At 37.7% G+C, this 15,483-nt stretch overlaps 1 protein-coding gene across 1 annotated transcript; it reads left to right on the top strand.

The window, feature by feature from the left end:
- The first annotated feature begins 2,026 nt into the window (after positions 1-2,026).
- Positions 2,027-15,423, top strand: st14b (ST14 transmembrane serine protease matriptase b). Its single transcript, XM_079898706.1, has 19 exons — positions 2,027-2,390; positions 3,203-3,365; positions 3,474-3,604; positions 3,740-3,810; positions 4,476-4,660; positions 4,828-4,863; positions 4,941-5,175; positions 5,309-5,451; positions 9,877-9,974; positions 10,086-10,192; positions 10,838-10,971; positions 11,065-11,169; positions 11,291-11,398; positions 11,488-11,604; positions 12,316-12,438; positions 12,940-13,123; positions 13,198-13,469; positions 14,247-14,383; positions 14,481-15,423. The coding sequence occupies exons 1-19, from the start codon at positions 2,295-2,297 to the stop codon at positions 14,640-14,642; spliced, it is 2,607 nt and encodes an 868-aa protein (XP_079754832.1). The 5' UTR covers positions 2,027-2,294; the 3' UTR covers positions 14,643-15,423.
- Positions 15,424-15,483: the final 60 nt, after the last annotated feature.

Here is a 15,483-nt window from a genome sequence, read left to right as displayed (position 1 = left end):
AGAACTTTGCCTGGGTTTTTGGTAAAGTTATAGGGGGAACATTGTGTAGCTTTTACAGCAGCTATACTGTTATATAAACAGTATATTTATAACAGTATAACATTATATACTTATTAAGATAGAAGCAAAGAAAACAGCATGGGCACAGTCTGCCCTTAATTGCTCCCTGATCTCCTCTTTATGACAAGTATTAATAATTTATGATTCTTCTGTCTGTCAAGTGTGTTGTATTTGTGAAAACATGGCTTCCTTGGGGAAGAACAATCTTTGAGTGTGAGCGCATCAAAACAAAGACACACAAAATAAAGATTAAACGTGTATAAACAACCAGTCGCCGGTGGTTTGTACACATTTACCCATAATCTGTTGCTCAGGGGTCCTCAACCTTTTTCAGGCCAAGAAACCCTGGATGGATAGAGAGACGGAACATGTTCCCCTGATTCTTACATTGAGTATTACATTTTGTTTGAACATTGTTGAAATATAGACCTGTATACGTTTCATATACTATTTATGATTTCAGTTGTACTTAATATATTTAGTAAGACTTTACACTGTCAGAAAAAAAGCTACAAAATCCATCATGGGGCAGTATTTTCCTATTATGAAAAGAAAACATTTCCCTATATATTAATGATCAATATATGAAATGGTTTAACAGTATATTTGAAAATATACAGAATAATATATTGCATTAATATATTACAATATATTGAATAAGGAATTGCCGGTTTTCACATATTTAAAAATATGTGACAATATATTTTACTAATATATCATAATGTATGTAATTTTAGATTTAGTAATACACTTCATGTGATCAGATGTTACTGCATGTGTAATTAAATGCAAAAATGTCATATTTACTCATGCAGCATAAACACACATATATAGAGAATTATATAATTTGATATATATCTTATACTTTTTTTATTATTTACATTATAAATGAATCATATGTTCAAGCTATAGTTATCAAAAGCACAAGCACACCTGGTCAGCTGCATGTACAGTATTTAGTCAAGAAACTTTCACTGTGTTGAGAAGCGTACAGTCATTACTTTTAAAACATAATAGTAGTTTATTACAAAATAATAGAACATTAAACCCTATAAAAGGTACCTTATGAGGCTTAGAGAGTGTACAGTAAGATCACATTATTTAACATTAACGCATTAACCAACATTAACAATGAGAATTACGACTTGTAACAATATTTATTCTTCTTTGTTCACGTTAGTTAATAAAAATACAATTGTTCCTTGTTCTGTGTTCCAGTTTATCCTCAGTTTACCTAACACTGATTATCAAGGGATTCCTGACATGACCGAAAGAGAAGCCTTGTTTTTCCACTTAATGATGACAAGTGCCTGAGGTCTAAAATGGCAAAGATTTAAATAATTAATGAGCTTTAATGAGAAGGTTTTAATGATAATCTTTGGGGTGTTCTTGCTGCTCTCTTGTGTCTCTTTACTTATGTGTTTATAAAGTATAAAGTCTGTCCATCATCATCACCATCATCATGTCACTGTGGTAATTAACTTTTCAGACGTATCTATTGAACTTGAAAATCTCATTCCATTTTTGTCTTTTTAAACAAATTCTTGTGTTGACTGCATTTGTCAGCCCTATACCCATAATTATGAGATAAAGATGAACAAACAAATAATTTAATTTATCGGAGACCAACTGTGGCATGAAATTAGACAAGATATTAATATAGTGTAGTAGTAATAAAATAAAATAATAATAATAATTCAGGCTAAATTTGCAACCCTGACATTCATTCTGGCATATTTTTTTATTTAATTATTTTATTTTATTACTAACATTTTCTGAAGTTTAAACACCTTCAGTGACTTGGCAAAAAAACAAGAGTTTGAGAGTTTTTTAAGAGTTTGTATGTGTTAGTAGATTGATAGCAAGTAAGACACAAATGTTGTTGTTGTTTTTATTTTATCATGTTTACCAAGAATTTGATCAAGCATTATTTATAGATATCCTGGTTTTCTCACGTCACACCTGTGTTCTCATGTCTACAGGAAGTACAGCACAGGATGGTTGCGAGAGACTCACCTGCAGCTTGAAACTGGGTGGGAAGTGTAACTTTACGATTTACAATCAATATGTTTGTTTTTCATATCCAAAACCTACATTAATAATAAAATCAACAGGGTTATACCGTCTCGATTCTAAAAGATCATGCAAAAAAAAGGGCTGGATTGAGGGCTAGTTTCTGGTTAATCCAGCAGACACCTGCGCGCGCGTGTCAGCGGGTTTCGCTATAGGTGAACATGACACATGAACGGCAACACAGTGGACTGACAGCGGCCAATTTGACAAATACGTCGAATGACATGGACAAATCTGGAAAGGGAAAAAAATTTCCGGTATGTTTTAAACTGAGTATCTTTATTACTATTTTTTTCGTGTTGTCAGTTGTTTCAGGCGTTATTACCCTGAAACAACTACTGGGACTCTTTGTACAATGCTGTTTGTGTTTGGAATTTACATAATTAACAGCCTAATTTGTTTGGTAGTTATATTAAGATATAGGCCATTTTAGTTTGTATATTATAACTATAGGCTATACATATACTATAACTAGTAGGCTATAGCTGTAATTGTATTATGTATTAAATGTATATGCCTGTCTAATTTGCTTCACTGTTTTATATAGCTTAAAACCAATGGTTAAATTGTCATTGCAGTTTCAGTCTCAAGTTTACATTGTGCTTGTACTTAAAAAAAAATTCCTCAGTATCCTCCACCAATATTTTAAAAATAACTATATACTGTAAATATGTATTTAAAGATGTTTAACCAAAAGACTGCCATCAAAATAACCTGTTTTTCCTCAATTAAGAAAAGCGTTCACTTCAGTCACGTGACTCACACACACACACTCGTGCCAACGCATACTTGACTGGGGTGGGTTGTTGACGCTGATTAGAAAGGTGTTGGTTCAGGATTTAGAAAACAGTTGCTAGCACATTATTCCATGTAGGCCTACTCATAGCAGTGAAATTGGACTGCTTAAGAGGAATAGCCTGTTTTCACATGGGTGGTTCAAAATTGCATTTTAGTCATGTACGGTACAGTGTGTCCTCGGGGTTACAGAGAGTAGGCTAACTCATTCTACACGTAACAGTCACATGTAACCAACTCAAAAAGCACAAGTGTATTTTACATTTCTCTGTAGGACAGTGGCTTGGACCAGACAGAGCAGTTTCTTCCTGCATCGGATGCAAAGAAGTTACAGAAGAGGATATCGCGCAGGGCCAGGTTGATTGTGGCAATAGGTCTACCCACAGCATTAGCCATCATTGCATTAGTAACTGGAGTGCTAGTGTGGCATTTCCATTGTGAGTTATTTAACCTGTAAACTAACACACTGCTATTATCACCATAAACAGCAAATCTGAATGATTTTGATAAAACAATAACAATAACCAGCATGTTTACTGTTATAGTCAGGCCAATTGGAAAGGTGAAGAAGTTGTTTAGTGGTTCTTTGACCATCTCCAGTCAGACGTTCTCAGATGCTTATGAAAACTCTAACAGCACTGAATATAAAGAACTGGCCTCAAAGGTCTCAAAGCAGGTGAGGTGGTCATGTTTCTTTGAAAGGTTTTTTATTCATGTTTTTATTTGTCTACTTCATCAATGGCTATTTCTAGGAAGTGGTATATTCAGTTCATAATCTTAATAATTTGCATAATTCTACCTTGTCTTTCAGCTCAAAACAATATACGGTCAAGTGCCCTTGCTGTCCAGGTACCATGTCGCATCCAGTGTGCAAGGTTTCAGGTAATTAAATAATTCTTACACTCATGAGAGAAAATGATGGTTAGTTGACATGAAAGGTCAATCAGAAAGTTCACTCTTTTCATTTTTCTATAGTTATTATATATGCAGATGAGATGACCTTATATTAACTGACAGACAGCATGGAATATTTGTTCTTTAAAGGCCAACTCACACAGCACAGACAAACATCAACAAGCAAGTCTGCCATGGGATTTAGAATTTTATGAAAAATAACTCTTATTCACACTGCCCCAACAGACACCGACAAACGCTGATTCAAAACGTTCAATCGGGTGAAAACAAACCCCGTCCAACGACAACAGACGCTGACAGGGGTAACGCTGGTCCAACAAAACCCACAAACGTGTTTATCTGTGCGGTGTAAATTGGCCTTAAAAATTTGTTTGTCACACTGCAGGACTATTTAAGTGTGACCAATCACAGCACCCCTTATATTCAAAATCAAGTAAATGAACAAGTTATTTGTCAGCCAACCTTGAATAGTCCACCCTCTTTTGAAACAAAGTCTCTTTTGAAACAAAGCTATAAATATATTAGGGCATCACAGAATATGCCGGACTCATTTCATACTATGAATCTCATTCATGGTTATTTGCATTGATTTGTATTCATAAAAAGTTTCATAAAATTTTCTTCCCCTATAGTGAGGGCAGTAATAACGGTATCATCGCATATTACCTGTCTGAGTTTAATGTGCGGGAGTCCAAAATATCTGCTGTGGAAGAGGCCATTGCATCCATGGATGGGGTGGAAAATGTACGGAAAAGCCGGAGTGGTTTTGGTCGGAAGACTGACAATAGCCTCACCATTGATGGCATGACATCAGGAGGTAAATCTACTGGAAGAGGGTTTCATATTACCCGCATAGTTTCAGTCTGTCACCTCTTGCAATCTAACCAGAAACTTCAAAGAAACATGGGTCTCATTTTAGTCTAGCACTATTCAGTCTTAATTGTTTACAGTCAAAATTCATATATATTTTGGTGTGTATTACAGCTGTGGATGCTCGGTTAGCTGGCAAAAACCTCAAACGTGAGTAAAAGATATGCTCCTTACATTTATCTATGTATGTGTTCATATCGCAGTATTGAACTTGTCCTGTCTTTCAGGGTCCATTAAGAGGTCTCATCATGCCCATGAGAACCAGACAGAAATTATCCGGTCTCCAGGGTTTCCTGATTCCTCCTACTCTCCCAACCTTTACAGCGAGTGGCAGATTCGGGCCGACCCAGAGCACAGGATCAGATTAGAGTTTGATGTCCTAGACCTGGAGAAAGACTGTCATAATGATTTCATCAAAGTGTATGACTCATTAGCACCATCAGAGAAGCAAGTCATAACAGAGTAAGTGTTCATACGCTCTCAGTCATCCTCTCCATGACACAGTACCGCATGTGTGAGCAGTGTCACAATGCACATGCCTGTTTTTTGTCATTGTCTTTGTGATATGTGGAATCTAACAACAGTGTTCATGCAGGAAATGTGGATATCGCTTACCAAATGAGAAGCTCATTTTCATCTCCTCTGGGAATGTCATGCTGGTTACACTGGTTACAAATGAAGAGAAAAACTTCCCAGGTTTCAGGGCATTTTACTCTCAGATTCCAGCCAAAATTCAAGGTAGAGTTTAATGATATATAAACTCCTGTGTAGGGTCCAGAATTCCCTTTTTGACACATTTGCCAATGGCAAATTTACTGGATAAAAATATTTCTTGTCTGCCATGAAACTGCATTATTTAAAAAAAAAAAAAAGTTTTCCTTATGAGAATAGTATAATTCAGATCATTGTCACTTGCAACATCATATATACCCATATGCGCTGTGTCAGTAAAACTCTGTCGCAAAAATGTACACACACATTTTGATTTTGTTCCTAATATATTAATTTTGATGGTTTGTGAGGAACATTAATACATACATTATTGTTCAAAGGTTACAACTAAATTAACTGACATTACTGAAATTATTTTTGTATTTGCAAGGGTCAGACAAACATTTTAATATTAATATAAACCATGTTGCATTGCAGTTCTTTATAAAATAACTGGACACTTGCAAGCAGGGGTACCGTAAGATAACCCCTGGGCTACAGCATTAGGGTTGGCCGATAAAAATGTATCTTGTCAATACACATCTAACATTTACAACATGGGTCAAATATGGGTCAAATATGGGTCAAAAATAGGTGCGTGTGCAAATTCACTCTTTGCTAGTAGATTGCACTTGTGGAACAGCAGAATTATAGGTGCTACATAAACAAAGCTGCGCTGCACTTATAAACACTATATTATTATAGGCGTTATATGGAGGTAATATGAAAAGAAAATGCCATGAAAAAATAATATAAACTCATAAATTAAAAAATGTATTATTCATCAGCAGATCAAAACAATCACTTGGTATAAATGTGTACATAAAAGTTTAAATAGCAATAGATTATATACACTATGTGAAAATAGCAGCATTTGCAATACGTGATTGCTATTTATACTTAAAAATAGTGGCAGATACTATTTGCACCTCAGTGTTGTTGTACATTAAACGGTATGCAATAACAGAGTGTTAATGATTATTAATTGGATGCCGCCTTATTGGGACAATAAAGCTACACCTACCTCCAACCCTATCCGATAAACACTTTATTATTAAACACACTTTAGATACTTTAGTTCCACTTTTTGAATATTTCATAGTTTTTATTGAAAATAAATGCCATTCCGATCTGATATGTGATGGGAAAAGGAAGTAAGAGCGAGTTCGGTAAAAGGCAGATTCGAACTCGAGTCGATTTTCATCAAAAATTGTGTAATACGCGCCTTACCCCCACACTATTAACTATTAGCATTATTTTGTCTGGCCCAACCAGACTTCTGTGAGCGAATGGTCTCTAACGACAAAGCGGCCTATTGCGCTTAGTGTAAACAAAGAGTTTTGAAGTTATTTGGTGTAAATAGACACTTCAATAAATGTGGGCTATTTGATGATTGCAAACTGCTCTAAAACTAAAGCGCGAGCACGTAGAATGCATAACAGAAAAAAACGTTTTTTACTTGCAACAGGCAGTGCTCTCGTTTAATTAATTAAATCATAGCATTTTAATGTTTAATTATCACGTTTAAGCAATATTGGGATTCCTGTTTTTCCATCCCCAGATTTAAAACCTCCTGAAATTAAAATTGAGATTAAAGCAGCACAGATGGAAAACAGTGACTGGATCTGAAACTTTCAGATAACACAGATTATATCCGCGCGAAAGTTACTTAACTCGCGTTCAAGCGCAGAGTGGCTCTCTCGGCCTGTATGACTTTACAGAAAGTTGTCCAGTCATTATTGTGCGTTAATGCTCCCCTGCTTGCAAGTGACCTGCCAAAGCTAGGTGTTTTGGAAAATGTTAAAGGAATAGTTCACCCAAAAAATGAAAATTGTCATTATTTACTCACCCTCATGCCATTCCAAACCTGTATGACTGTAATGAAGAGGCAGCGGCATTGAGATCCATGTGCAGTATATTTATTATCAGCATTAAACGTAGAACAAACAGGCAGGGGTCAAACACCAGCAAAAGAGATATCAAAGGCTGAACACAAACGTAGTCAAAAGGCAGGCAGAGTTTCAGGGCAGGCAGCAAACAAAGTAGCGAGTATCCAGGCAAACAAAGCAGAGTCACAAAGGCAATAGGCAAAGGATCGATACGGTGAAAACAGTCCAGGTGTGCAGATAATCAGTACCAGGCATGGGATCATGGAAAATGGAGTTTAAATGGATAATATCAGTATTTGGGAGAGGGAGCCCTCTGGTGGCGAGTAGGAGGAACCACAGAGGATTGATTCGTGACAGGAGTTAGGGAGATCGGTGACAAAGTCTATGGCAATGTGAGACCAAGGACGTTGAGGGATGGGTAATGGTCGTAGTAGACTGGCTGGTAGTTGCTTGGAGGATTTGGAGATACTGCATGTCGGACTGTTCTGAATGAAGGAGATGGTGTCTTTCTGTATGGAAAGCCACCAAAAGAGGTTTGTGAGTAGTTGAAGAGTGGCGGTGATACTAGGGTGGCCGGAACTGGGCGATGAATGGACGTATTGGGTGATTCTTTTACGGAAGGATGGTGGTACATATGTTCTGTCAGGTGGGCAGTTTGGTGGAGGTGGATCTGATTTTTGAGCCTCTGTTAACTCTGTCATGATATCCCATTGAACAGGAGCAAGAATGAGGGTGGGAGAGATGATGGATTTGCCGGATGGTGGTTGATGAGTGGATTCATGTTGCAGAGAGAGAGCGTCTGCCTTTATATTCTTTGATCCAGGTTGGTAGGTGATTGTGAAATTAAACCGTGTAAAGAATAACTCCCACCTTGCTTGCCTTGGGTTGAGTCTTTTCGCGGATCGTAGATATTCCAGATTTCTGTGGTCAGTTAGTACCAGGAAAGGATGTTTGGCACCCTCCAACCAATGTCGCCATTCTTCAAAGGCTGCCTGCATGGCTAAAAGTTCACGGATCCCGACATCATAGTTCTGTTCTGTTGTGGTGAGCTTGCGTGAGAAATAAGCACAAGGGAACATTTTGGGAGGGGTGCCCTGACGTTGAGAGAGAACAGCACCGATGCCAGTGTTGGATGCATCCACCTCTATGATGAACTCGTACTCGGGATCAGGATGGTGCAATATAGGAGCACTGGTAAAACGTTTTTTCAGGTCATGAAAAGACTGTACGGCTGCTGGTGACCAGAGTAGTTTTTGTCCTCCTTTCTTGGTCATGGATGTCAAAGGACCTGCGATTGTACTGAAGCCTCTAATAAAGCGTCTGTAAAAGTAAGCAAACCCCAGAAATCGTTGCAGCTCCTTGATCGAACACGGGTTGTGGCCATTTCAACACTGCTTGCACCTTCTTGTCATTCATGGCAACTCCCTCTGGGCTGATTTCGCAACCAAGAAATGACATGGAAGTTCGGTGAAACTCACATTTCTCTGCCTTGGCATATAATTGATGAGATATTAAGCGTTGTAGGACCATGCAAACGTGTTTGACGTGATCCCTGAGGGAGTCTGAGTAGATGAGAATGTCATCAATGTATACGATGACCCATCTGTTTAGCATGTCTCGGAAGGTATCATTAATGAATACCTGGAACACAGAGGGACTATTGGCCAGCCCGAAAGGCATAACCAAATATTCATAGTGCCCTGTAGCAGTAGAGAAAGCCGTCTTCCATTCGTCCCCCTCTTGAATTCGAATGAGATTGTAGGCGTTTTGGAGATCAAGTTTTGTGAAATATTTAGCTGTGCGAAGTTGTTCGAGGGCTGCTGGGACTAGAGGTAAAGGGTAGCGATCTTTGACAGTGATGTCGTTTAGCCCTCTGTAGTCGATGCACGGGCGAAGCCCTCCATCCTTCTTACTGACAAAGAAGAAGCCGGCTGAGGCTGGAGAAGTGGACGGTCGAATAAATCCCTTTGCCAATTCCTCCTCGATGTATGTCCTCATGGTTTCTGATTCAGGTTGTGATAGAGGGAAGATGCGGCCTTTAGGGTGTGTAGAATCTAGAATGAGTTCGATACTACAATCACTGGAGCGATGAAGTGGAAGTTGAGATGCCTTGATCTTGCTGAAAGCTTCCTTAAGATCTATATATTCTGGTGGAAGATTTGGAGCAGAATTGGGTTCCAGAAGTACAGTAGCGGCTTAAACAGGCATGGAAGTAGCAGATTGTAGACAATTTCGTTGACAGTTGTCAGACCAATGGGTAATTTGTCTATCAATCCAGGAAATTTGTGGATTGTGTGCTTGTAGCCAGGGAATTCATGGTTGAGGCTTGATTCGTGAAAATGACTTGCTTCTGTGAGAAAAAAAAACACACACAAAATCTCTTCTTTTGTGTTCCACGGAAGAAAGAAAGTCATACAGGTTTGGAACGACATTATGGTGAGTAAATGACAGAATTTTAATTTGTGGGTGAACTATCCCTTTAATTCCGAATCATGTGCTTGTGTGTTAAATCAAGCAAATCTAAGGCCAATATTTGTCTGAAGTAAATTGTCACATTCTTTAGACTGCGGAGGGAGACTAACAGGGCTTCGGGGTACCTTCACATCACCTGGCTATCCCTCCCATTACCCACCTCAGATTGAGTGTGTCTGGAACATTGAGGTACAATAGATTTGTTCTCAATGTCACTTACATTTTCCTTCATCATTGGTCTGTTTCTTACATTAGTTCCTCACAATATTGTAAGTTTTTAAATGTTCTTCTGTTTCATAGGTTCCACCAGGAAAGCATATCAAGATTAAGTTTGACAAGTTCTCTATACATAGCTCTGAAAAGGACACCATCAGCTGTTCCACAGACTACTTGGAGTTAAATTACAGGTAAGACAAAAGTCTCTTCAATGTAAAGGCATTATTTACACAGATCTGTTGCTTCAAAATAATCATCATTTACTTGATTAAATGTTACTAACTATTAAATATATAGAATTTAGGGCTGGGCGATATATCGCATGACATTGTTAGGCGCATCTCGTCAGTAAAGACGGTTCCTTGATTAGTAGTAAATCGCCATCACCTGCTTTCAGATGGAGCGGCATTTACAACACAGAGCCGTAGTTAACTGACAAGCTGAGCCATATCGCATTAATTATCGCGGACGTATCGCCTGTGATAATTAATGCGATATGGCTCAGCTTGTCAGTTAACTACGGCTCTGTGTTGTAAATGCCGCTCCATCTGAAAGCAGGTGATGGCGATTGCGATATATCGCATAATGTAATGCGATATATCGCCAGCCCTAATAGAATTAGATCATTTATGCACTACTAAGAAGTTACTAATAGAACTATTATTTTAAATTGTAATGATACTCCACAAAATTACATTTTTACTGTATTTTTGATCAAATAAATGAAGACTTGGTGGGTATAATAAGAGCCTTCTTTCAAAAATAATAACAAATCTTACCGACCCCAAACTTTTAAATGTTAATGCACACTCTATTATTTTCCTTTATTTTACAAGAATATGTGGGGAGAAGCCACCTAAAACAGTGTACACTATCAAATCAAACCAAGTAACAGTCAAATTTAAGTCTGACCTGTCCTACGTGAGTGAGGGCTTTTCTGCAGAGTTTGAGGCCTTTGAACCCACTAATCGTGAGTAGAATCATATTGTTTTCTGCTGATTTTAAAGCACAATGTTCTAAGCCAGTCCATCATGACAAAAACACCTCAATCACCTTTCCACAGCCTGTCCGGGGAGGTTCCAGTGTGACAGTGATCTGTGTGTGTCTACTAACCTAGAGTGTGATGGCTACAATGACTGTGGAGATATGAGTGATGAGAGGGGCTGCAGTAAGTTTATTCCACTTGTACTCAGTCTTTCTATAGTTGTTTTCACAAAGAGAAGCTCTTGAAATACTATAATAATGTGTCATTTGGGATTTTCCATTACTTTCTTTACCCATGCATGCAGTCTGTAATGTGACTCAAATCAAATGCAAGAACGGCTTCTGCAAGCCCAGTTTCTGGCTCTGTGATGGGGTGAATGATTGCGGAGATGGCACTGATGAGGAAGACTGTGGTAAGGATGAAACCAGCTCTCAAAGTCATGAAATCATGAGCAAGAGTAATGGAGATGATTTCAGGTTGTTTTTTCGATTTTGTCTACAGGGAATTGTAAAGCGCAAGAGTTCAAATGTCGAAATGGCCGCTGCATTTCAACACAGAAGCAGTGTAATGGCTACAACGACTGTGGAGATGGTTCAGATGAATCTCAGTGTGCGAAATGTAAGAACTTACATTCAATAATGGCAATTTCTTTGCCTGTTGTCGCATAGACTGTAAAAAAGAAAGATGACATGTCTCCACTTCCTTGCACTGTAGAAAAATGAAGCCACTGTAGTTGAAATAGTCGTTGACATTTTGCGCTGATTACGTCATTCGGAGCCCGAGACTGCGCAGTACAGAGGTATCAAGGTCCCGCCCATAGTCCCGCTCCCGCTCCCGCAGACTCAATCACAAACACACAGCTGTCAATCATGACGTTAGACTAAACTAAAACCACATTTTTTTGTAAAGCGAACACTTGAGCATACCTCAGCGTGATAAGAACTACTTAAAATGACAGAAACCATCTTTGGGAAATTTTTTTTTAAAATGTAATTGGATTTTTTTGTTTGGTTCGCGTCCCATTCGATTACATGGAGAGGGCGGAGTTTATGACCTAGACTGCAGCCAGCCACTAGGGGGCGATCAAAATGCTTTGGCTTCAGTTTTCAGGATGTTTGTGGCACACTTGCCCTGTCATCTTTTCTGTTTTTGGCCTCAATTTGAGTGCATAATAAATGATATTATTATGTATGTATACCTCTATTGCTTACGTATGATTTCACAATTAGTTTCTTATCAGCAGCACAATTTACCTTGGAGGTTGACTATACCTGCTGTCAACATAAGCAGTCACACCATTGGATTTAATTACTTCTCTTTTATATCTAGCCATAGTTATTCGCTGCTCTGATCACTCTTATAAGTGCAAGAATAACCAATGCATTAGCAAGCTGAACCCTATGTGTGATGGAGAAACTGACTGTGAGGATGGTTCGGATGAAGCAGAGTGTAGTAAGTTCAAAATTATTCTTTCTTTCCTCTGAGAAATCATGAGGGATTTGTTGTTCACAAAAGTGACATTGAAGACTTTTATAATGTTACAAAATCTGTTCATCAAAGAATCCTGAAAAAAAGTATCACGGTTTCCACAAAAATACTGTATGAGGCAGCACAACTAAAACTTGAACTCCGACATGTTTATTATGTTTAATATTTTCTATATTTTGTTTAAAATGAATTGAATATCAATTCAAAAGATTACAGTATGTCAAAATTGACCATTTTAATTGTTGGAAGGTTAAGACCTCTGTTATGTATTTCTGATACTGTATGTTTAAAACCATCCCCACCATTTTTCATGCGATGGTACATTTTTGATAGGTAATAGTTTTGAATGATAATAGTAACAATGTTAATAGTTCTTAATATTTATAGTTCTCCCTACAACATCAAAAAAACATGCCATTAATATTATGTGTATTTATATTTGTTAAATTTGCTGATTCACTGTAGAATGCGGGACTAAGCCCTACAAGTCCAGTCGTATTGTGGGTGGAAAGGACTCGAATGAGGGAGAATGGCCCTGGCAGGTCAGCCTCCACATGAAGACACAAGGTCATGTGTGCGGGGCGTCTGTCATCAGTAACCGCTGGCTTGTCACTGCTGCTCACTGCGTGCAGGACACAGAAAAGTTCAAGTGAGTTCTCATCTCGTTTGGTCCTCTCCATCTCTCCTGCACTGATCCTGACTGATTGTTTGTTCTTTTGCTAGGTATTCTCAGCCTGACCAGTGGGAAGTCTACCTAGGCCTAATTAACCAGGGTGAGACTAATAAGGCAACCCTAAAAAGTGTGAAGCGCATAATTTCTCACCCTCAGTACGATCCCATGAGCTACGACAATGACATCGCTCTAATGGAGTTGGAGAGCCCTGTGACTCTAAGCCAGAACATCTGGCCTGTCTGCTTACCTGACGCCACACATGACTTCCCAGCAGGCAAATCTGTATGGATCACTGGCTGGGGCAAGATGAGAGAGGAAGTTGGTAAGTCGTGTAACAACATAATATTTTTTTAATGTTTTTGAAAGAAGTCTGAAACAATTTTAAAGTATTAATTTTTCCAGGACATTTACAGTAATGTCATGCTTGATTCTAAAATTAACTTTTTGAATGTCATTTTAAAACTAAAGAACTATGGAATGACACAAATGGATGTGTGGGAGTATTGCAATCTTATTTTAGATCCCTCACAGTACTTTTATATTACAAAAAAAGAAAAGAAAAAAAAAAAGATATAGACATACATTTATACTTAATACTTTATACTACAGAATTAATTTCAAGCATTTAAAAATTAATTTTTCATTGATGTTCTATGAAAAAATGAATTGTAATATGGCACCAACACAAAAAATAATTGTACACTTTTTTTAGGAAATTAAAATTAAAAGTCTGAATATAACAATAGATAAATGAACATATAAAATGGTTTTATTTTACAGAGCAAATAAGTGAATCATTGCTGAATCTTAGAAGTGCATTTGAACCAAAATCTTTAGTCTGACACGACTGCCAGACAGACCGTTTTTTTGTTGTTGTTTTTGCACATAACACAAATTTAGTCAAGTGTGTCTAAACTCTAAAACAAAACTGGTAAAACTGGTAGTGTTGCTATATTTGTCCAAACCATATAATGAGAGAACGTACCTACATACTGAATGTCATTGAGTACAAAGTATGATGTAATAAGAGTTATTATGATGTAAATTATGATGTAAAAATGAGTTAGTAAGCTAAGAAAGTGTCTTCTCCCTGCTCTAGATGATGTTGCATCAGTGTTGCAGAAGGCAGAGGTGCGCATTATTAACAGCGCTGTGTGCAGCAAGCTGATGGATGATGGGACAACACCACGCATGATCTGTGCAGGTGTATTGAGTGGAGGTGTAGATGCCTGTCAGGTAAAATGAAAGTTTTTGATTGTTGTTTTCACATTCAGATACATGTCATGAACTTGTTTCTCAATATTGTACAAAATATTTCTCTTTCCCCTGCCAGGGTGACTCAGGTGGGCCAATGACTTCCACTGAGAGCAATGGGCGCATGTTCCTTGCTGGAGTGGTGAGTTGGGGAGATGGCTGCGGTCGCAAGAACAGGCCTGGTGTCTACACACGGGTCACAGAATACCGCAGCTGGATCAAGCAGATGACAGGGGTTTAGTGTCACAACGGTGACAAGAAATGGACTAAAGCCTAACAACCTGTATTGAAAGTTATTGAGGAAAAATTAAGGCATTCATATTGGTCAAGTCATGTTTCCGGAGCCATAAAGATTCTTATAATCAGCCCACATGATGTCCACAAGAAAGTTTTCTTTGATGAAGATCTGTTTTGTTTTTTCATAATAAGGAGCTCTCACAGTTTCTTAATCTACCTTTGTGTTTCTGTATGTGTTTACACTCTTAAAAGAGTTTTGTCTATATGGACTATGCTGTTAGCTCAAATGAACTGTTTCTCTTTCTGTGGAGGAAAAGTATTCTTGCTGCCTTGCTAAGTCATTAAAACTTGAGTGCTTCTCAGAGATTTTTGTAATGTAATTGATGGCGTAACATGTCAATGGACGGTGCTTTGTTTTTATATGTATTACATTGTAGCTTTATAATCTCTTTTCATACAAAACAGTCTTCATAATCAGATCTGTGCACAAATGTATTTTATGGCTAAATAATAGGAAACAATTTTGGAGTATTCATTTATTCTAGACAGTTAATGTCCTTCTTGAATGTCATTTTAATTGTCTGTGTGTGTGTGTGACAATTGATTTGTTTTTTTCAATTTTATTTACATAATGACCTTTGTTTTACTGTTGTGTGTATCTGTAATATTTTGTTATAATGTCATATTTTTATTTTTGTTAATGCCCTCCTTGGGGGATTGGCGTTCCCATAATGTGCCTTGATGCTTTAGTAGGTTCTTTAATAAAAATTAAAAGTGAAATTCTAATCTGCTTATTTTTCATGTTGTGAATTCAGGACTTGGTGTTACATTTAAAGAAAGACGTT

The sequence above is a fragment of the Squalius cephalus genome (assembly GCF_949319135.1).
Source record: "Squalius cephalus genome assembly, chromosome: 17".
Lineage (NCBI taxonomy): Eukaryota > Metazoa > Chordata > Actinopteri > Cypriniformes > Leuciscidae > Squalius > Squalius cephalus.
This window is presented reverse-complemented; position numbering and strand designations above follow the sequence as displayed.

What these genes read in the sequence shown, in the direction of transcription:
- st14b (XM_079898706.1), top strand. Translation starts at nt 2,295, where the DNA reads ATGACACATGAACGGCAACACAGTGGACTGACAGCGGCCAATTTGACA. An exon ending in GGCCTTTGAACCCACTAATC is followed by an intron (nt 10,972 to 11,064) that starts GTGAGTAGAATC and finishes ACCTTTCCACAG; the next exon opens with CCTGTCCGGGGAGGTTCCAG. An exon ending in TGAATCTCAGTGTGCGAAAT is followed by an intron (nt 11,605 to 12,315) that starts GTAAGAACTTAC and finishes TTTTATATCTAG; the next exon opens with CCATAGTTATTCGCTGCTCT.